Source organism: Artemia sp. Qi Xiang Cuo, chromosome 8 (assembly GCF_049724085.1).
Source record: "Artemia sp. Qi Xiang Cuo chromosome 8, ASM4972408v1, whole genome shotgun sequence".
NCBI lineage: Eukaryota > Metazoa > Arthropoda > Branchiopoda > Anostraca > Artemiidae > Artemia > Artemia sp. Qi Xiang Cuo.
In genome coordinates, this window is record NC_142801.1 from 50,507,980 (window position 1) to 50,532,301 (window position 24,322).

General features: G+C 36.3%; 1 protein-coding gene across 4 annotated transcripts in view; it reads left to right on the forward strand.

The window, feature by feature from the left end:
- loco (regulator of G protein signaling family member locomotion defects) overlaps positions 1–24,322 on the forward strand; it is a 176,909-nt gene that overhangs the window by 98,205 nt on the left and 54,382 nt on the right. For all 4 annotated transcript variants that reach the window (XM_089093541.1, XM_089093539.1, XM_089093540.1 and 1 more), the window contains 2 exons: positions 14,308–14,562; positions 22,165–22,398. In XM_089093541.1, the coding sequence (XP_088949667.1) occupies positions 14,308–14,562; positions 22,165–22,398 (489 nt within the window). The remainder of the gene's footprint in view (positions 1–14,307; positions 14,563–22,164; positions 22,399–24,322) is intronic.

The following is a 24,322-nucleotide window of genomic DNA, read 5'->3' on the forward strand; positions in this document are numbered from 1 at the left end:
AAGACGGTCTCTGGCATTCAGAGGACATGACCAAGATAGGTCCATCTTCGCTGCTTCAGGATATCAGTGACTGGCAATTGACCTGTTCGTCTGCGGACCACTACGTTTGTGATCCTGTCCTGCCACGAAACGTTAAGAATTCTTCTGAGGCAAAAATTTTCAAATGCTAGGATACGTTTTTCCAGCTGGACATTCAGCTTTCAGCATTCACTTACATAAATGAGAATGGACATGACATTGCTATTCAACAGACGGAGCTTTAGACGCAATGAGTATTTCTTGCTTCGTCATACTGATTTCAGTTTGTTGAATGCCGATGTTGCTTGTCCAATTCTCCTTTTTATCTTGTTGACTATTCCACCATCATATTCGATCCAACTTCCAAGATATTTGAACTCCTGGACTTATTCGATTGTTTTTCTGTTGCATTTAAGGATCAGAGGTGAGTTGGATATGGCCATGCTCTTCGATTAACCAACGTTTACTAATAGTCCCACTTTCTCAGCCTTGTCCGCTATGGTGTCAAGTAGTAGCTGCAAATGGCACTTCGCCTCTTCTAGAAGCACTACGTCGTCTGCGAAGTCCAAGTCTGTGAGCTGCTGGCCACTGACTTTTACACCAAAGCCTGATGCTTGCCGTAGGACATAATCCATTACTAGGACGAATAAGAACGGGGATAACAAACATACTTGTTTCACCCCAAAGAGAATCTTAATGATCCCTCTCTCCCCATTTTCGATTCGGACACAATATTCGCTCTCTTCGTAGAGGGCCATTATTATTCAAACTAGCTTATTAGGTACTCCATAAAATTTCAAAATCTTCAATAAAACATCGTGATCGATGTAGTCGAACGCTTTTTCGAAATCAATGAAGAGCAGATACAGCTTTTTAGTCCATTCTCTTGACTCATTCACCATAAGTCTGAGGATAAAAATAAGGTCAGAACATGATCTACCAGGCCGGAACCCATATTATTCTTTCCTTAGATGTAAGTCAAGTGCTGCTCTGAAACGCTGCAATTAATTGTGGTCAAGAGTTTACTTGGTACTGAAGTCAGATTGATCCCCCTCCGGTTGTCACAGTTAAGAGCATCTCCCTTCTTAAAGAGTTTGACTAGAATGCCTCTAGTCCAATCACGTGGGACCTTTGCCAGCATGATCCAAACTCCTACTAGGAGAACAGTCCACACATTTAAGCAGGCTCGAAGGGATGTCTTTAGCATCTCTGCCGTTATCCCATCGACTCCCGATGCACGGCCATTTTTAAGCTTTTTGACAGCTGCTTCTACTTCTGCATTGCTAGGAGGATCAGAACTTACGTCAATTTGTAAAAACGGGTTATCAGGCACAGTTTCACGGTTATGGGGTGGGGGACGATTAAGTATATTTTAAAAATAGGAAGACCATCTTTAGTCTACTTTCTTGGGATCAGAAATTACGTTCCCGCTTTCGTCTTTAACAAATGATGAGGGATTCACTTTTTCCAATTATCTCATTGGTTAGCCGGTAAACCATCCTGGAGTCGCCTTTTCTTCGCAGCCTCTTCGGAAAATGCCGCTTTTTCTTCTATCTGGTTTCGCTTATCTCTTCTTGCCCTCTATTTGACAGCTTTATCCTCTTCTTTATAGCGAAGCTGCAGACGGTCTTTATCTTCAGGTTTTGACGCATTCAGGATGTCTCTTCGTTTCCTTGCGCCGTTCAATGAATTTCCAGTTTTCGTCCGATATCCATTCCTCCTTCTTTCTTTTCTTATATCCAAGACCTGCCTTGGCGGCATCATGGTAGGTAATCTTGATTATCAACCAGATATCTTCGACACCATGATTGTCAGTTTCATCTGTTAGATTTAAGGCCCAAAATCTGTTTTTCAGAGAAATACAGAAATCCTTTTGTAAGTCTCGGTTCTTCAGTTTGTTGGTGTGTGCCTATAGGTACTGGTCACTTTCTTCTTTTGAGCTTTCAACTTAATTTGTATTTCATCCATCATCAGTATATGGTCTGAATTAACGTCAGCTTCTTGAAAACCACGTACGTCAAATAAGCTGCTTCTATAACGTCTTGAAATTAGAAAGTGGTCGATTTGGTTTTTGGTCCGACCATCTGGGGACACCCAGGAGTATTTGTGGATTGACTTATGCTCGAACAATGTGCCACCTATGATCAAGTCGTTGCTCGGCGCGTAGTCGACAAGAAGCGCTCTGTTTTCGTTGATGACTCCTATACCATGTGGGCCCATGGCTTCTGGGCAATACGGATGGTCTGCTCCAACTTTTGCTTTGAGATCGCCCACAACGCAGAGAATATCAGGTCTGGGCACATTTCATAAAATTTGTCTTTTTCATCTTCGTCGGCTTCATTCGTGGGAGCATAGCAGACAATGATGGTTAGTTTGGTGTGCTTTGAGATATATCGGACCGCCAATAAACGTTCGTTTGTAGAGTTCCAGATCACCATTGCCTTCGACGCGCTAGGTGACATCAAAACTGATCTAAAAGATCAAAAATGATCCGCGTGAGCTCACTCGAAGCACAACTAATCAGGAATAAAAAGTTTTTGACCTATTTCTGGGATCTATGCTACTTCTCCCTCCCATAACAAAATTTTAACTTCTTTAACACTGAGAGGTCTCTGAAAGTTTCGAACCAATTTTAGTCTTTTTTCCTTCCAGTCTTTTGACTTTTAAAAAGGGATAGAACTTCTAATTTCCAATCGAATGATCGAAGTTTCTACAACCACCCCTTCCACACGAAGGTGGTGAGGAGAAAAAAAATATAACATGTGAAAGCCACATCTCTCTTTACCTAGGCAGCGCTATTATAATTTTTTATTATGGGTTGAAATGTGTGCCACAATATCTCAGTATTATCGTCATTATAAGATAGAATCTACTATTAAACCTGATCGCAATTTTTTTTATGTTGACTGGATAAATAAGGACTAGGGTCTCAAATTTATTTCCAATCCTTGAAAAAACAGCTCTTCTTTTCAGCAATCAGCTAAAAAGACTAAGATGATGATCGCCATGGATAAGTACTCGAAATCATGCATCACTTGATCCAATATATCTACTCCAAAGCAACGAATCAACTGTGCCAAAGAACCTTCGCCACAGTACATCGTGAACAACCATTTTTCGCAAGTTTTATTCAAAGTACAGCTAACCTTCCTCGTTTTATCAGGAGTGTTCGCTCCTGCACCGAAAAAGAAACCAAATGTACCTTTATTATTTGTTCTATTGGACTTTTAACTTTATAAAGAGCGCCAGTAAATCCAAGAATTTCTGGTTCAAGAATTTCGTTTTCTTCAAAATAGGTACGTTTCCCCAGCCAAATTTTGAAATCGTCCTGAGATGATATCTAACTTTACGACCTGACAAGAATTAGCAAAGATGAATTCATTGAAATGCGGAAAAATGTCTGAATCTATAAAGTTTAATTAAATAATAAAACAAGTTTTTTCAACTAAAGTAAGGAGCAAAATTAAAACTTAAAACGAACAGATATTATTACGTATATGAGGGGGTTTGCCCCCTAGTCAATACCTCACTCTTTACGCTAAAGTTCGAATTTTGTTCGAATCCCAAATCCCTGAATCACAAAGGCCGTTTTATTAGAATAGGTAGCTCTTTTGAAAGTATTAAAAAACAACTTCAAGCGTAAAGAGCGAGGTATTGACTATGGGCTGAACCCCTCCCCCCTCCCCCGCATTTACTTAATAATTTCTGTTCGTTTTAAGTTTTAATGTTGCTCCTTACTTTCAGTTGAAAAAACTTGTTTTTTTTTATTTAATTTCTGTTTGTTTTTTCAATAAAGCTGGGAAATCTGGTGCCTCCTTCATAGAAATGTCCCTTCCCCCCAGGGAAACATCCTCCATGAAAAGATCCTCCCATGTAACCCCCTCCTCCCACCCTCCCCCCACCAGAAAAAATCCCTCCTGAAAACGTATGTATACTTCCCAATAACCAATACTATATGTAAAGAATAGAGAAAGTTCATAACTTGCAGCCCTTCTCCGGGGACTGTTGGGGACTATGTCATCCTCAAAGATATATTTATTAGATTTTTGACTATGCTGAACAAAATGGCTATCTCAAAATTTTTATTGGGTGACTTTGGAAAAAAATTAGTATGGGAGGGGGCCAAGTTACCTTCCCACTTCTTTTGGTCACTTAAAAAGGGCGCTAGAACTTTTAATTTCCGTTTGAATGAGCCCTCTCACGATATTCTAGGACTACTGGATCGATACGGTCAGCCCTGAAAAAAAAGCGAAAAAAAAAACAAACAAACAAATAAACACGCATCCATGGTCTTTCTTGTGGCAAAAAAATACAAAATTCCAAAATTTTGCAGATAGAAGCTTGAAACATCTCCAGTAGGGTTTTCTGTTAGGCTGAATCTCATGGTTTGATTTTCACTAAGATTCTATCAATTTTAGGTTGTTTCCCCCTTTTTCGAAAATAAGGCAAATTTTTTCAGGCTCGTAACTTTTGATGGTACTAAATTTGATGAAACTTATATATTTGAAATCAGCATAAAAACCCGATTGTTTTGATGTATCTACTGGTATCAAAATTCCGTTTTTTAGAGTTTCTGTTACTATTGAGCCGGATCAATCCTTACTTACAGTTCGTTACCACGAACTGTTTGATAAACGCTTGGCACTATTTGCCTCTAAATAGCTTGAATCTCCCTTGCTACTACTATATATGCTGAGTTTATTGAGAAAAAATTACACAAATTTTTTGTATTGATCGTAACTGGCTATATCACTTGCCGTAAATTGGATATTAAAATACAGATGTTTGTTCTCTCCGTGACACATTTTAAGGTCTTCTTCTCATTGAAAGCTGCATAAAAATGTATCAAATAATGGTCCTGTAGGAAAACCAAGTTTCTCACACTTCCACATCTAGCTTACTGCATTTAGGCTAAATAGTACTTTCAGAGCAGAAAAAAAAATCTGAATTGGGTCATTTTTGTGGGTCTGATGACACACAGGGTCATGTTGGTCATTTTTGATGATCAGCTAGGGGTTTTATGAATATGTCAAAAAGTTTTTTTGCTTTTGTGGAAGTTTTTTATTTCTGGCCTTTAACTAGAATTGACCGCACTTTTAGATACGGATCTTCTAAATGTGAATAGTTAGTTCCTTGCCTCTGAGATGACTTCCATGCGATCAGAGTTAGAGACTTAACTTTTACCGTACCGTTTTGAATTTAGATATCATGTTCAAGTTTCCAAGAATATTCATTTTGCTGCAATTTTTTTAGAATCGTTATCCGAAAATGTGAGAATTTATTAGCAAGTTGACATGAATGGTGTTAGGAATCTGAGAGTCATGTAAAAGTTTCCAAGAATGTTGGTTCTACTACCCGTTTTTGAAAATCATGGTCCAAAGGCTTAAGAATGATGTGTAACGAGGCGGGTGCTCTTTAACTGTCCATGTGGCCCATGTACTGTGAGACTATTTTGTCTGTAACCAATTTTTTGGACTGTAAGACATGCTTCATAGATCCCATAATGGGGCCGCAATTAGCGATAAGGAAAAAACTAAAGAGAGATTGGCCGAACATTTTGAGAATTTGCCTAACCGAGATAGAGTTGCAGGAAGAGTTATTGAGGAAAATGAAAAAGTTTGTGATGCCTTGGAAGATTTGAAGGAAGATTTGTTTTGTGAGGAGGAATTAGCAACAGTACTAAAAGGATAATAAGATTAAAAAAGGATTAAAAAATAATAAGGCTCCAGGTGCTGATAGGGGGGTAAATGAGTTTCTTAAATATGGTGGCTCTGAGGTTAGAAATAAGTTACTGAAGATTATGAATATGATTTTTGAAAAAGGGGAAGTACGTAATGATTTTAGGAAAACCTTAATTAAGCCACTTTATAAAAAAGGTGATAAAAGTGAGTGTGGTAATTATCGAGGGATTAGTCTGATAGGGGGGTAAATGAGTTTCTTAAATATGGTGGCTCTGAGGTTATAAATAAGTTCTGAAGATTATGAATATGATTTTTGAAAAAGGGGAAGTACCTAACGATTTTAGGAAAACCTTAATTAAGCCACTTTATAAAAAAGGTGATAAAAGTGAGTGGGGTAATTATCGAGGAATTAGTCTGGTTTCTGTAGGTGGTGAATTACTTAGTAATATTATACTTTTTAGACTGAGAGATGCCGTAGACAAAGTTTTAATAGAAAAACAGTGCGGTTTTAGAAAAGGTAGAGGATTGTGTCGATCAAATTTTCACTCTTAGGCTAACAATTGAGAAGTGCCTGATTGTTCAAACACCTTTGGTCCTCAGTTTTATATATTATGAGCAAGTGTTCGAGTCTGTTGATAGAAGACCTTTAATAAAGGTTTTATCCTTGTATGGTATACCAGACAAAGACATTAAAGTGATTAGTGCTATATACGAAAATAAGACTGCTGCGGTTAAGGTAGGAAATGAGGTTAGCATCTGGTTTTGTATTAAATCAGGAGTTAAGCAGGGTTGTGTTCTATCCCCCTTTATATGGATTATTTTGATGGACTTTGTTTTAAGGAGCACAGGAAAGGCAATGGGAGACCACGGAATCAAATGGGTAGGAAAAAGCCTCCTGGACTTGTATTACACTGATGATTTAAGCGTCCTAGATTAAACTGTGAGCAAAATGAATGAAGTTTTAGAGGTTTTTCGAGTTTAGGATGTTAAAGTAGGTTCGAAAATTAATACTAAGAAGACTAAGTCACTAAGGCTAGGAATAAGAGACGATGGAAATGTGATGTTGGGTAATGAAAAGATTCATCAGGTGGGCAGCTTCACTCACCTTGGTAGTATTATTGGTAAAGGCAGCGGGTGCCGTGAAGACGTTAAAAGTAGAATAGCCAAGGCTCAGGGTATTTTTTCACAGTTGAAAAATATTTGGAAGAATAGGAAGATATGTCCGTAAACCAAGATTAGAGTATTGGAAGCTACAGTGATGACAGTGGTCAAATATGGTTCTAAAGCATGGGCGCTCCGAATACCGGATGAAGATTTGCTTGTTGTTTTCCAGAGAAATTGCTTAAGGATTGTTCTGGGTACCCGGCTGACTGACCGCATTTCAAACAATAGGCTATACGAAAGATGTGGTTCAATACCGCTCTCTAGGGCTATAATGAAAGAAAGGTTGAGGTGGCTAGGGCACGTTGTGCGGATGAAGGATGATAGATTGCCGAAAATTGTTCTTTTCGGCCAACCGTTCGCCTAGGGCTAAACGGAAAGCAGGTCGTCCTCGTCTGGGGTGGGAGAACGTCATAAAGAAAGATTTAAAGGAAATGGGAACCTCGTGGGTTGGTGTAAAAAGGGAGGCTTTGAATAGATTGGGGAGGACGAGGAGCGTGCGTAGCTGTGTTGGCCTCAGACGGCTTGGTGCTGCGGCGGTGAGTTGTTAGTAGTAGTAGTAGTAGTAGTATCCATGTTAACTCAATGCAAACTGGTCAAGGATACGCTTTCTAACTTCATTTTTATCTCGTACTCCCAAGAAAGTCTGTGAATTTTTCTCAACAAAACAAGTAATTCATGATGTTTGTGTAACACCACGAACTGTTTGATAAACGCTTGGCACTATTTGCCTCTAAATAGCTTGAATTTCCCATGCTACCACTATAAATGCTGAGTTTATATATATATATATATATATATATATATATATATATATATATATATATATATATATATATATATCCACATCTAGCTTACTGCATTTAGGCTAAATAGTACTTTCAGAGCAGAAAATAATCTGAATTGGGTCATTTTTGTGGGTCAGATGACACACAGGGTCATGTTGGTCATTTTTGATAACCAGCTAGGGGTTTTTATGAATATGTCAAAAGTTTTTTTGCTCTTGTGGCAGTTTTTTATTTCTGTCCTTTAACTATAATTGACCGTACTTTTAGATACGGATCTTCTAAATGTGAATAGTTCCTTGCCTTTGAGATGACTTCCATGCGATCACAGTTGTAAAAAGGGAGGCTTTGAATAGATTGGGGTGGAGGAGGAGCATGCGTAGCTGTGTTGGCCTAAGGCGGCTTGGTGCTGTATATCAAATAATGGTCCTGTAGGAACACCAAGTTTCTCACACATCCACATGTAGCTTGCTGCATTTGGGCTAAATAGTACTTTCAGAGCAGAAAATAACCTGAATTGGGTCATTTTTGTGGGTCTGATGACACACAGGGTCATGTTGGTCATTTTTGATAACCAGCTAGGGGTTTCTATGAATGTGTCAAAAAGTTTTTTTGCTTTTCTGGCAGTTTTTTATTTCTGTCCTTTAACTAGAATTGACCGCACATTTAGATACGGATCTTTTAAATGTGAATAGTTCCTTGCCTCTGAGATGACTTCCATGCGATCAGAGTTAGAGACTTAACTTGTTCAGTTTTAAAATTGGTCCATGGGCCATAGTCCATGTGGCCCATGTACTGGGAGACTATTTTTTCTGTAACCAATCTTTTGGACTGTAAGACATGCTTACACTCAAGGATACGCTTACTGGTCAAGGATACGCTTTCTAACTTTATTTTTTTCTCGTACTCCCAAGAAAGTCTGTGAGTTTTTTTCAACAAAACAAGTAATTCATGATGTTTGTGTAAAAGTAAACAGATTTTGGTGAGTCAACGGCCCAACCACTCGAAAATATGTCTTTCTCGGAGTGTATTCTCCACTCCACTGCTTAGGAGCAAGCCTCTTTCCCTCTATTTTTGCTATTTGCTTAAAACTTCTGGTATAGTTTTACTTTTTCTTAAAGACGGGGTCGACATAAAACGGTATTCATGGCTTTTTTTTTACCCATGCGCTCATTTACATTTGAAACGTTTCGAACTTTTAAAGCCTATGCCCATTGTCATTATTTTTTACATAAGTTTTCACATTTCTACCTAGAATAATGTAGCTGCAAATTCGGGGGAAGAACTAAGAAGAGAAAACGTAAAACATAATGGATATGTTTTGTCATTTCCTGTTGAGATGTGTTCAGCACAGTATAAATATATGAATAGTAGCAAAAAATCCTATATTCTCATTCAAGATTTTTGACACATCAGTCTAGACCTCTGTTCATGACTCCGCCTCTGCGCATGCGCAATGACAAATATTTAGCGCAGTATGCCAAGTAGCCACTGAAACTATTGCTGTAACGCAAAGGGATTTTCCCTTTCCGCACGCTTTGATCTGTCCCATTTCTGTAGAAACTTTTCGTTACTGTTAATATATTTATAATGGGGTGTTCGGTTAATGCCAACTATTTAGATTCAGTGTTAAACTTTTTTTTTGCAGGCTGGGATATCTGCAAGCGTTTCTGACGTATATATACCATATGCACAACTTTCATGGTTGCAGCAATAGCTGCAACCTAGCAAAGAGCGAACCCCAGCCCATAGTAAAAAAGAAAACAAAGATTAAAAGAAAGAACAGAAAATATCAATAACTAGACCAACCAGATCGAGGATTTTTAAATTTCCATAATTATTATATGATCGTTAGCTAAAGCTACAGTCAGTAAACTAGATCTCTTAGCTATTTGTAGGTTCGTCGATCTTGTCTCCTAAACAAGACCTCAAGAGAATTTTAATAGCGACAAAAGAATTCCAATTACACATTTATTCCGTGGTATAATAATGCATGCTGTCTTTTTTGGTAACTCATTAAGATGATGGATTGGAATCTGTCTTGGTCTCGGTCAGGCTAATAATCACATTTAATTTTGCAGGGCCCACTTGGGCTCATCCCGGTGTTTTAATGAGTTCCAAACATTTTCAAAGTTTCGTGAGGGTGTGTGGCCTGAAGATAATTTCTTCTTTAACAAGGGCTTCCATAAATGTTTTGTTTTTCAGACAAACTTGCCTTCATTTTTTATGCGTATTGAATTCTTCACTCTAGGTGAGCTATTATTGTTTTTAGTTAAACTCTGTAGAGGGAAATGTTTTCTTAGATTTGTGTTAATTTAATCAAAAAGTTCGTGGTAACAAACTATAATTAAGGACCGACTGGGGCTAATAGTAAATGAAACTCTTGGAACCGGCCTGTTGATATAAATTAATACATCAAGAGAACATTTTTTATGCTAATTTCTAATATATAAAATTTATTTTGTTCAAAGTTACCATCAATAGATAAGGCCTGACAAAGTTTGCCTTATTTTCAAAAAAGGTGGAAACACCCCCAAAAGGCTAGAGCTCTTGATAAAAATTACACTGTTAAATTCAGCACATCAGAGAACCCTCTTGTAAAGGTTTCAAGCTCCTTTCTGCAAAGATGCGGAATTTTGCTTTTTTTTTCCAAGGAGAAAGATAACAGATGCGTGTTTATTTGTTGTTTTTTTCCCCAGGAGTGATCATGTGCAACCAATGGTCCTAGAAAATCGGAAGTTGGCTCATTTGAAGAGAGATTAAAAGTTATAGTGCCATTTTTAGGTAGTCGAAAAGATTGTACCACGGGAAAGTGACATTTTTGCCATTTTGTGGCACCAATTATGATTTTGCCTCAAAGAAGGCCAAATCAATATCAAATTAATAGTCTGTGATAGCCAATCTATTTGAAATTACCAGAATACTGTATGTTGAGCTTCTCAGTTTCAGACCAAGTAATACCACACGGTGGCAAATTCGTTCCTAAAAAATCATGTAGTTCATCCAAGATCAATAGTTAATATAGACATTTAATTTAAAGCTTCATTTAAACAGGTTGATTCACTTGATGTTTCACAAAATTACGCACAGTAACGTATAATTGAGCATTCAGCTATTATGAAGGAGGGGTGGTACTAGATACCTTACATAGCTCCCCTAATATTGATACGTTATAGTTTAACTTGGACAATTGTACTCAATTTCAAAAAGTATTATGCTAAATAAGCTCTTTATCTCGAAGTATTGCTTTGCAAAAGTTAAATTTTGATTTAAATAGTCCGGTTTGAGGGTAGCCCTTCTCTTAATTCGGGTAATCCTAAGTATACTATGAGAAACGAGCAGAAATTACATTTAAAAAAAGGAAAGTCTTCTCGGTACTTGCGTATTAGCCAATGGGCACTCGAGATTTTGGATCTGCAAGATTAGACGACAACCGGTTTATAGCTGTCTGTCAGTACTTAAGACAATTAGCTTAGGCTCAGTTGAAATCTACGTTGAAAGTATATTTTTATTAAATATATAATAGAGAGAGATAAAATTTTGGTTGGGTTAGGTTATGTTAGGTATTTAATATAATGCGTTCTGTGCGGCCCCCTACCATAATTCTGTGTTGTAGTTTTCATAGTTTTGTTACTAAAGTAATTGTATTTTCATCATATTTTGGTATATTTCATTATGATTACCCTAACTTCATTTCTTGAGTGTGTACTGGCTAATACACAAGTACCGTTTTCTCAAATGAAATTAAAATTGAATGCGAACAGAAATTATTCTGAATATCAGGGGGGCTGCTTTTTTTTTGCTAATAAGAAAAAAAATGACCTCTATGTCTTGTCTTTTGTACTTGTCTGAATTTCAAACTTTTGAACGGTCGAAACCCACTCTAAATAGTGGATCTACATGTATGTTAGCGATACTGGTAGCAAATTTACTGGGAGTTTTTTTTTTCTATTATTAATACAAGGACCAGCCACTAGTACTATATGTACAATTTCGAGTTTTGAGGATATGTCTGGAGTTTAGTAAAAATGTCTCCCTCAGAAGCCTAGCCCCCCTGCCAAAATAGGCTATGCGTGGATCTGCAGTTCATTTAGAGTTTTTGTTTATGTTATCCCCTTCTTTTTATTTGGAATTAGCATTATCCTTCTAAACTCCCCTTATTTTTTGTTTCTTGGGGGGCGGTAGGTAAGTAGGGGTAGGAGTTCATTTATATCCCTGAGGTCGCAAAGAAAATTGTCAATGAGTATGCTCTTAACAAACTGTGCAGTGGAGTGGATCCTTTTGGCTCCGTTGGATTCTGTCCCATAACCCCCCCCCCCATCAAACTTGTTTATGCGTGGCCACAGTAGCCTATTTATGGGGTATGTTCTTGACAAAATTGAAGCCTAATAAAATAACGTTTAGCAAAGCATCACTTCTAAATGTGATTCATTTCCTCCCCTAGTATGCTATGTTTCAATACATAAGCAGCCTTTCTTTTGCGGTTTTTCTTTATTTTTGTAGTTCCTTAGCTCCCTGACAATAAGACTGGAACTTAGTCAAATATTTCTCGTAGTCATTGAATTGGCCTTTTCAAATGACGGAAGTTGATTTGTTTTAAAGTTTTGTCATAAGCATCTCTTTTCTGCAGAAGTGCGTCATAGACCCGTCCTTCTTTCAGTTTTTACGAGGAAACATAGACGGCAGGTGCAAAAATCGATTTAATAGCGCTTTAACTCATGTCCTCTCTTTTTATTGATTTTATCTTCTTTTTTTGAACTTAAACTACTTCTTTTAGCCAGAGGTGTTTTTAGTTTGACAAAAGTTCTCATTGTTATGCTTTATATTCTGACACTTTTTACTTAACTCCTTTCTTTAAATCTGAAAATCCTCTGCAAAATTTACGCCAAACAACCTCAGCCCGATCAAAATGCAATCTACAAAAAAGTTCATAGAGATAACTCGACATGGTAGATTGTTAGATGAACCAGCGAAATAATGGACGGGGTGTAGGGAGGAAAATGCTTAGTTGGGACATTTATGGTTTTCACATTATGATGATGATGCTAACGGCAATATCAATGATGCAAGAGGCAATAACGATAATACTTGTGATCATGATTAGCAACGGTGTGGAAAACAATGACTATAATGTTGACAATATCAATGGCATTGTCGTCCCCTTCGGTGTCATCATGACTAAAATTGTTATCACTACCATGGTCGTTGTTGTCGCCGTTGGCATTATCACGCCAACTGTCATTTTACCCCTTCAAAAATGACCCTGCAAAGCTGTATATACGAACACTTCCTCCCTCCGGTGGGCGCTTTCTCCAACCATCTTTCACGAGGAGTTGTCCGTATGGTAATTTTGCCACACGACGATTTGCCATCTCGCAACCGAGTTTGGCATGGGTTGATTTTTTTGGGTGGAGTGAATTTTACCTGATTTTGTTTGCTTGGGTTGAATTTTTTCTTTTGTTAAGTTTCCCGGCTTGAAGTTTGTGCTCGTTGGATTTTAGTGCAGTTAGGATCTTTGCATCTCATACCTATAGAGATGTAAATTATTATAGAAGGTCAACGCTAGTCCTTTAACGTTGAAAACCTTTGCACGGTAGAAACCTGCTGTAGTTGACCTTTTAAGAACGTTCACACGCATATTTTTAGCTTAAAATGGTTCAAGACTGATGATGTTTGTTAAAAATAAATGAACTTAGTAAACATATAATGATTATACAATAATAAAGTAACACACTGTTGTATATTAGTAAACACACAAACAGGGGCAAATCTCCAGCATTTTTATTGGGGGGGGGTGCAAGAGGGGTCCATATCTGGATAGTCAAAGAGTATGGGGTGTAAAATAATTGTTTTCTTCACATTATTGGGGGGGGGGGCAACTGCCCCCCTTGCCACCCCCAAACGACGCCCCGGTACACAAACATGGCTAATGTTGATTTGGAGAATGAAGCAATGTGCTGACTTGAAGTAAATGCACAAGTTGTCAATTATTTTGTCGTAAGCCGTCAGAGATTTGAAAAAAATATTAAATTGCATTATGTGTAATTTGATACATTTGGTACTAAATAATTTCAATTTTTTTTGTCAAACCCATGAAATGAGAAGTCAGGTTCTCTGTCAGAATTTTTACATCCTATAAAGCAACAGTACTTTTAACATGAGTAAATATTTCAAATTTTAGTGGAAAATGCAATTTTTTTGTAATGATCGCCTTGAAACCTCGCGTCTCAAAAAGTGCGTCGTACCGTTGTATTCTTTGCTCGTACCGTTGTATGACTAAGTGTTCGTAAGTCTTTTATATCGTTATTTATGGAAACTTATTTTGTTTTTTCTTCTCATGTGAGTGGGCCTTATCCCTTAATAGAGAAGCTTTACATCAGTTAAAAACTACTTTAATGGCTCAACTATCCCTCCCTCCATTTAACAGCCATTTCCGACTAAATTGATCAAACAAAACGTAACTGAATTGCTTGAACACGGATTCACTCAAATGCTCTTTGCCGTTTGAGTATTTCTTAAAACAAGCCTTCTAGTTTAGGAGGGCGTTAAGTATATTCGCCATGCCCCTTAATAAAAAGCCGCATTTCATCCAAAAATGTAACTTAACTGTAAGTAAGTTACTGAAGCTCTCCAATAAACTCTCGTTTTGTTTTTAATTCCAGACACTTTCATCTATAAGGATCCCCAATCGACCAGGAAGTCTTCGTCGCATAGGACAAGGAAGGAAGACGGGAAAGTCCCCGGAAGGATTTGAGGATGACGGAAAGACAGTCCGATGTACAAATACAATGGAAACTGATGACGTCCTTCTGGTAACAAAAGAGATAGGATGTTCTTATAGCAAAGGGCGTGTCGCTGTTTGGACTCAATCTTTTGAAAAATTATTGGAAGACACTGCAGGATTGCACACTTTTGCGGTATAATATATAATAATAGTTTGTTTTTTTTTTTTTTTTTTTTAGTGTCTGTAGTTTGTTTTTTTTTCAAAAATAATCGTGGTACTATGATGTAGAAAGGTTCTGCACAAATATATCTACCAGATTCTTTCTTTCTTCTATAAAAAAAAGGTACTTTCCCATTATATGGGCACTCCGGCTACAGACAGTCGAATGAATGTAGTCATGGAGACCCATAAAGCGGGTAATTGTTATCTAAATTGATCGAAGAGCGTGGTTTATCATTGAATTTGCAATATATAAACTGTTGTATTTTGTGGTTTAGGGGGAGAAAAAGGTACCTAGGTTAGGTTACGTATTTAATATATGCAATGCTTTACCCCTCACACCCCTAATGTGCAAATATATAGCCTAAATTTGTTTCTAAACTATTGTACATACATCCTATTTTATTTTGTTTCATTAGCATTAACCAAACTTGACTTTTTAGAAGTGCCCATATAATGGGAAAGTACCAAAAAAACTTAGAAATGATTGGCGATTGAGCTATTAGTGGAAATTGGAGCTGGGGATAGTAGGGATATTTTAAGTATTGGGATGGGGACCGTGAACTTTTCACCAATCTTTAAAACAAATCTTGTATGCGAAGATGCAGCTTTTTGTCAAAAAATGATTTTATTTTAAATATTATGTTTTATTAAATACAAAAGGCACTAGATATAGCAATTTCCTCTAACGTGAGCCATTAAAAAAACTCTAAGATGTTACAGTGCCCCGCTAGCAGGAGAGGAAAAAAAGAGGACACATCAGTCCTACCCATTCAAAAAAGTTATTTTTCCTTCTTGCTCAAGCCAAGGGGCTATAACATTCATTTATAGGGTTTTCGGCCTTGGCGATTCCAATGGGGTACTTTTTATTTTGATCCGATTTAATTTTGAAATTAATTAATTTTGGGTTATTATTGGCTGAGGTACGTCCTTTACTAGGTTTAGCTACTGCTGTAACCACGATTCAGTGTCTAATGTAGTTTTGACATAAGTCATATTTATCTTAAGATAGGCGAATTTCGAATCTTGCCGAGACTGTTTTGAATTCATAAATATTATTAAAAAATGGTCATGTACTGTCTTTTTTTGGCACTACATGAAAATAAGAGGCAGAAAAGACTCGATTAACGGGCTTCAGTAGGATCTGTATTTAAAAGCAAATTATATTAAAGGCCCTCGTCGCAATATTTAAGAAGTTTTTGACGATTTGAATCCATCTCTATACAGATGGGATTACACCGGTTCGAACTGACCCTTCCTTGACAGAGTAAAGTTTACAATAGGCACTTGTTTACAATAGGCAAAACTACGAATAAAAGTTGTAAAAGAATTAATACATATTTTGTCATTTTATACTGATTTAAAATGTATATCATGTAAGAAGTTTTGGGATTTCCACCAAAAGTTATTAGTTAAAGGAAATGGGTATAATTTAGAAAAAAGCAAGCCCTGCTCCACGCTCTCTCTCTCTCTCTCTCCCAAAAAGGGTACAATCCTTCCTCAGAAAACGTACCAGAACGGGTACAAAAAATAGATTGCTTGAGGAAACTGCAATGGAGTTTTCAGCCTTCCATCTCAAGATATAAGGAATTTCGTATTTTTCTTGATAAAACACGTTACAATTACAATTGCACTCTTTTTAAGTAGGAATTTTTTTTTCTTTTTTTTTAATACACATTGTGAAGTTTATAAAGCATCATTTTAGTCTCGGTATTCAAATTATTGCACACTAACCTCCATAAGCGATCCCGCTGGCCCAGTCTAAGAAATTTCAACTTTAGGATTAGAATGTTTCTGGATAATCTGTATTAAAGTTTATTGTAGGAATTGAACTATAACCCTCCTAAAAATTTTAGTTTCAGGTACGTAACTTGTCGACTTTTTAATAAGAACATTTTCGTGCAGCTGTACAGAAAAAATTCAATCCGCACTACTTGTGCGATGTTAAAATTGAGCACCAAAAATAAAGCACATAAAGTTATCGTGATGTTGCTATAACACGGTAAATATACCTTCGGGACCGTGCTCACCCCTGAATCTCGAGATTTTTACAGTTTCTCTTGTAATTTGCCTCGAATACTAGTTTAATTTTTTTACCCTCCCTTCCCCCAAATAATATTTTACCTGCGTGTTTGATCGTCTTGATATTTGAGCTGAATCATGTATGCCTAATATGAATCTTTTCTTACACATATACTTTATGTTAAAAATGAGCTGAATAGGTTCCTTTTCTTCTTTTTCTTTTCAAATGCAAAAGTAGATAGGGGCTTAACTTGGGGGAATTATTTTTAGGTACACCAGAATGGTTAAATTAATATTTCTCAAAATCAGTCTAAATACTTTTAATGGGGGTAGTAGTATCAAAAAACTAAATACGGACGTTTACATATTAGACACCATGTAATTTGTTTTGAAGAAATTTGTCCAGAATAAAGCATAACTTACTCCACTCGATGCAAACAGTACTGTTTCCATTTGGGAGGTCTACCGCTTCCAGCTAGTGGTAGGTTGGACACCCCCCCCCCCCCTTTCCATGAGGCTGAAGACAGTGCACTGTTCTACCGCCAGGATCCCAAGACATGGTTATTGATCGCTAAAAAGCGTGTATTTTTAAAGTAAATGTTTTGAAAGTCTCGATAACACATTCTGATTTTTATACCTAATAAACTGGGGAGTCCCCAGGGACAGGAGGTAATGGTGAGCCATGTCTAGCTAATAAATATTAAGTTTTTACACCGAAAAATCTATATAAAGTTTTGTGATTTCGTTTTTTTCTGGAAAACAATCCAGAACAAGAAAATTGTTCATAAGGTAAGTCCATCAAGTAAGCCCCCCCCCCCTAAATTCAAAGCGAGTGTAAATAGCCAATGAGCAGTCTGAATCAATTTTGTAATATCTCTTTGAGTTAAAAGATATTGAAAGATTCTAATAAGAACTTTGGTACCAGCTTCAGAGAAGAAGTTAAGCGAAAGGCAGATTTAGCCAAGTAATGACTTCTTATTTTGTTATATGAACAGCTTAGACCGATGAAAATTTTGTTTTTCAATCCACGGAGGATTATGACTGGAAAAAAAAACGAAAGAAAAGATATGCATAATTTTGTTTCTTTTCAGTGAAATTTATAAATAATTCATTCCACCTTATTTTTATTACTTTCTTTTTATATTTTAAGAACAAATTTTCTTTCTTTGTTTCAAAAATAAAACAAAGAGTATGTGGCTTAACATTTCAGTTCATGTTCATTTTAATCCACTTACTACATAATATTCCTGAGGAGACGAAGCCCTGCTTCGTTTAATGTTACTCATCAAAAGCTACGAGCCTGCAAAAACTTGCCTGATTCCTGAAAATGGGAAAACACCCCCAAAAGGTCAAGTGATCTTAATGAAATTCATACCTTCAGATACAGTATATCAGAAAATCCTACTCTTGAGGTTTCAATCTCCTATCTAAAAAAATGTGAAATTTGTATTTTTGCCAGAAGATGGGTCATGATGTTTTTTTTTTGTTTTTTTTTTTTTTCAGGGATGATCTTATCGCACCAATAGCCCTAGAATATCGAGAGAGGAGGGCTCGTTCGAACGGAAATTAAAGCTTCTAGTGCCCTTTATAAGTGACCGAAAAGACTGGAGGGCTATTAGCCCCCCTTCCACGCCCCTTTTTTCCCCGAAGACATCTGGTCGAAATTTTGAGATAGTCATTTGGTTCAGCATAGTTGAAAGTCGAATTACTATGGCTCTGGAGATGGGAAAAACATAAAACGAACAGAGATTATTCCATATGTGAGGGCAGGGGCGCCACTTCGCTCTTTACGTTAAAGTGGCTTTTTATCCCAATTCTTTAAGAACGGCTTCTGAAACACAAGGGCCGTTAAATTTGAATGAGAAGTATTTTTAAAGAACTTTAAGACTTTAGCGTAAAGAGCGAGGGATTAGGAGGGAACCCCCCTCCCCCCTCTCGTATACGGAATGATTTCTCCCGTTTTAAGTTTTAATGTTGTTCCTTAATTTTATTTGCAAAACTTTTTTTTATTCCTTTTTTTTCAATGCCCTCCTTTCTGACTCTAATTTTGTACATTGGTAACATTGTGTTCTCTTTTGTTTGTTTTTATCAGATATTGTGCTTCTTGCATGCCGTGTATACATATCCTGCACAAGTAAGGACATTCTTCAAGTCACTTATCACTTATCACAAAGATTCTCTGGAAAAATAAAAAAGATATGGCCGAAATTATACCTTTTTTTTTTAGTGTTTCACTCCCCCCCCCCCTCCCTCTTGCCAAAAACATTCAGCAAATATCGTAATGATCCAATCTACTTGCTGTTATATGTACCCCTGATCCTTTGTCGTGATTATCCATTATATAACAATTCCTGTTTCACTTTTGCAGAGCATAAAATCATCAATCTTTCCATGTAATTAATAGATGTGATCCATCAGTAAATTGTCTGGAATTATAAGTACCTAAATTGACCTCTATAAGTTGCTTTATTTGTAGCATCCTGATCCTATGGGGTTTGGGTTTTTTGCAAATGATATTAAAATTGTAGATGACGTGTAAATCGATGAATGAATCGTGAGTGACACCGGAATCGAAAAAGTTTTTTATTTGTGTTTATATCATATCAATTTGAAAATCACTTTTTTTTTATCATCGAAATCTTTTACTATTCATGTATAATCTGATTCTGGTTCCAGGAGCTATCCAGGATTTTAGGAACTATTCTGATTCCAAATCAATCCACCATACTTTATTTTTGACGTATCTGCGTTAAAGCACTTGCCTTCAAAATAAAATTCCCTAACAATGAAGGAGATTTTTCTGGCAAAAATAATGGAAGAACAATTGTTCTAATCTATTTGGTAAATTTATTCTAAAATTCAGTATACAAATTCACCAGGCTCAAACACGTAACATAATAGATAAAACCTGCAGCGCCCTGCAGAGGTCGAGACTCAGGACGCTGGATGTTTAAAGCCCTTTGTGCATTATAGTGAGCTAAAGAAATGGAAAGTTGCCTACGTTTAGTTTAGTATTTTGAAAACTATGATCATATGTTGTGTGACGTAAAGCATGTAAAGGGTTTTTCAGTGATGTTTGGCACTGAATATAGCCTAGTATACTCTGTTCCACGATTTTTTTTTATGACGTCATTCATGGCGCCAGGTCATTGAACCCAGAGCTTGAACTGCCACTAGTAAAATCCTATGTTTTATTCCTAGAATTGTGGCTACTGAACTTCCTTTTGTATCGAATCAATTTGTACATGTAGTGAATTACCTAGTTGACAAATCGACTAATTCGTGAAAAAAAAAAAAATATCCATAAATATAGCAGAAAAAGATAGATCGGGGCTTTTGATTATTTCCTAACAAACACCTTATGCAGATAAAAAATAATATAAAAGAATCTATGTATGTACCAAGGCGACAAGTTGATCAATTTGGCTTCTGAGTGGCTCAAACATTGAAAGTTGCCAAAATCTATTTGAATGAAAATTTGTCTTTTGCTCCTTGTCGCGAAAATTACTGGGATCTGTAACTGCTGTGACACTTTTTTTTAAATATAATGGGCTGTGAGGAAGCTGTATTTAGAGGGATAGCCACGCTGAACATGAAAGATTCCGCAGTCGAAGATGGCCTGGCCATCTAATGCGCAACAAAAATACAGAAGAAAGATTGCAGTATATGACAAAACAACCAAAATATTAAGTGCTATTAAACCATTAACTCAGAATTTATCAACAAGATATCCTGGAATCCTAGTGTTCTGCAGAGTCCCAAGCAGGGGCGGATCCAGGATTTTTTTTGGGGGGGAGGGGCAAAATTGGTTAATCCGATAAACTTGCGTTAGGAGCAAGTTTAATTAACGCAAAAATGCGTTAATTAAGTAAATTACACTACTGTAGACTATGTTAGGGGAGCGCGCCCTCTCGCCCCCTGGATCCGCCATTGGTCCCAAGAAGTTATATTAGAAAGAATGGCCTACGAGGAACTACGATGAGATCGTTAAAATTAGGGTTGCTGGAAAAGAAAATATATGCCTCGAGCAGGGTTCTTGAGACCTATAATTTATTATAATTTAGTATAAAAAAATGTTGAAAAACACTTCAACAAGTTTCCGAACATTTCAGCAAGGAGTCAATATATAAAAGAATACGATGATTTACCTCAAGGCTATGCACTGGCAGTACCTGTAAAATATACTTCTGTTTCTGAATAATTTGATATTAAAAATGAAAAATAAATAAATATTAAAAATATAAAAATAATAATAAATAAATAAAATTAAAAGAAAAAATATGCTTGCAAATCCAGTATTCATCCCTCATTAATACTCGACCCTCCCCTGGCCCCCCTATCCACTCTTATCTACCCAGTCCACAATTTTTACCCTACCCACCTTACGATCCAAAGTAAAATTCAACAACTATTCCCCAAAAAGTAATCTGTTAATTTCTTTTTAAACCGAGGTACTATAAAAAACTTTTTAAACCGAGTTTCTTCAAAAAACAAAAAATTGATTCCTTCTTTGAATAAAAATTGGTTTAGAAAACGGGCTCTGAGTCTGGGGCCCTCAAGTACCAGCGTGTCCCTTCTTTCTTATTTTTGAGCAGTTAAGAGTATATTTCTGGAAAGGATGGGTCCTAGTTCGATTTTTGAATTTCTCTTTAAATTTTGACGATGAAAATTATACCCGGCTTTGTGTTCAGGGGAATCTTCCTCCTTTCTTCTGTGTTTGAATCGACAAAGATGCAATCGAAACAGGATTTTTTCACATTCTATGCTAAAATAGGCTTGATTTAGATGTTTCAGTATTTTCTAAAATCGGGTCAATTGATACGTTTCAGGATTTTTTTTTTTTTTTTTTTTTTTTAGTTTCAATTGACAAAGACCAAATAAAGACAAAGATGGTATTATAATCGTACTCCGTTTTTACGTCAAGTTCTGTGTTTTAAGACGTCCAATTAAAATGTTTCAAAAGTTTTATTTCTTGATTTTAATTAAAGAAAGAACTTACGACTCGTTTTGAGGAAATGTGGCTCATGTTTTCCTCTTTGGTCTTCTGTGTGAAAATTGTTGCAAGAAAATTTTTCTTAGGTTATTGATGGACAAAATGCCTTTAAACATTGATTAATGGGTTTTAAAATTGCCCCTTCAGGAAATCATGTGTGGTAAAAAAGTTACCTCTTAATTAGAAAGTAACTGTCAGAAAGGGACAAAAATAAAAAACGAAAATTCCTGTAATATAAAAAAAAATCCAAAAAGGGAAGGAACTCCTTCCTTTATTGATGCTGCAACTATCATACTTGAGTGATGGGTTAGTCTTATACGATTATAACCTGCATTAGGGAAAGTTTTGGAATATATTCAAGTAGTAAAATTTGCTTCTAAAGTATTATCGTTGTGTTTGTAACAAACTAGGTCCAATCCTCAAGGGGCAGATCGGAGGAGCTTCACAGAGAGGGGGAGCACAATTATATATTTTTCAAATTTTATTTAAATATACAGTTTACAAATGCCACTTTTTTAATCATTTTTCTTCAGACAGTGTTTCATATCTTTCCTTTTCTAGGAATTTCTGAAGAAAGAGTTTAGTCATGAAAATATATATTTTTGGGCAGCCTGTGAGCGTTACAGAAGTCTTTTTGCTACTTCCACTGCAAGTCAGCAAAGAACGAGGCAAGCGCGTCTTATATATGAAAAACACCTGGCAACTGGAGCCACAGACCCTGTTAATATTGATGGGCCAGCAAGGCAGCAAGCACAGGATGGTCTAGACCGACCGACTGTTGACTTATTTGCTCAGGTAAATTACTAATATAAAGGTTATATTTATGCATATGAAATGTAAACACCAATTTCCTAAAACAAGGCACAAATTTGGCAAAATATCTGTTAAATGTTCGGATTCTGGGGCTGTCTCCACACGTCTCTACGTGTTTCTCATAATATACTTGTCTTTTTTATTTACCCCCCACCCTCTGAAAAAGCAAGTTTGTGCCTGTAAATCTGGAGGCGAAATTTCTCGAGGTTTTTTTTTGGGGGGATGAGTCGTTTGCCTCCTACAATTATGTTTCTAAATTCAATGTGTCTTCTTTTCATAACTATAAATTTTTGTTCAGACTTATAAAAACTAAAAGTAAACGAAAAATAATGCTGTCGCAATAATTATTTGGTATGAAATCGATCCGACATCTGCAGCCAAAAATCATAGCTGAAAAATCGAAATTTTTAAGGGAACATATTGCTACATGTATTAGCCGTAAACCAGTGTCCTCTGAACTAAACTTGTGGACGAGATATACTTTGAGCCAAGTTATTACTGCACTCCTTTAGTTTTTCTTTCTCCATGCCATTTTCTGGCCATTGACTAGCTTCCTTATGCAACCAGTAAAAATTATCTTTGGTGACTCTTGAACCAGTTATGTATATTGACCAGGTTGTCAATATGATAATATTGATCCAAATAATATTGATCAGGTAGGACAGCATGATATTTAACGAAAAGATTTTCATCAAGCAAGATCCCTAGGACTCGAACGTAACGTCTATTTCAGTGGGTCAAGCATGGTCCATAACCTGGATGTTGCTTAAAAAAAGAAAACTAACAAAAGTGTAAGGTTTGTCTCTTTAAAATAGGTCTAGTGCCACTGACAGTGTAGCGATAACTGGGATAATTAGAAAATTCAAAATGAGCTTGATTTTATTTAATCAGAATTTGGATATTCATTTAGAATCTAATCAACTTTGGTCCACCCTGAAATTTTATCAGTTATAAACGGATTCTATCGTGTTTTAACTCTTTTATTGACTTTATAAAATAATTAGAGCTAAATTTGTCTGCAGAACATAGACTAGTTTGAAACCAAAAATTATCGGAAAATACCTGTTAGGCCCTTTTAATAAAAACAGTTCTATTTTCCTTGACAGATATAAAGCAAAAGTAAAAAAGAGAGATAGAAAAAGCGTCAAAATTGCATCAAAGAAAAATCTTCCTTGTACAGACAACTTACTACTTAACAGTATAAAAAATTAGTTTTTCCAGTTTTTTTTTTAGTTCTTTTAATTTTTTTCCACTCTCTTTTGAAACGAGCATTGTCTTCCATACTTCCTTGAAAATTACTATGATGGAAATGTCAGTTAACCCTGAAACAGCTGTTTGTTTTCTATTATTCTGTTGTATTAGGGCCTCTTACTTGTCTAGAGTTTTGTACATCATCGCTCTTGTTCTTAAACTTCTTCTGCCAAAGACTGATTTATAAACTTTGTTTGCTAAAACGTCACTGGGTTTGCTAAAACAGTTCAACTTTCACATTGACTGGCTAATCTGTACAGGTCTGTACTAATAGAACGTGTCTAGGATAAACGAGAAGTACAAGTATTCTTTGCTGTATGACACTGGCACCCTTTATTGCACATCTTAAATGGTTAAACTATGGGTAGTTGAGGTAGTAAGGAGGCTATAGGGTATAAACTTTAAATAAAATGAAAAATTTAATGTAGAGCCAAGATGTGTTTATTTACTTTTAGTGGCAAAGTTTTTCAAAGCTTTTATGTTCTCGCCGGTTTCATTTAGCAATAGTGTCTAGGATAAACGAGAAGTAGAAATACCCTTTGCTGTATGCCACTGGCACTCTTTATTGTACATCTTAAATGGTTGAACTATGAGTAGTTGAGGTAGTAAGGAGGCTATAGGGGGAGGTTGGCGTAATGAGATGAGACTTTCCTAT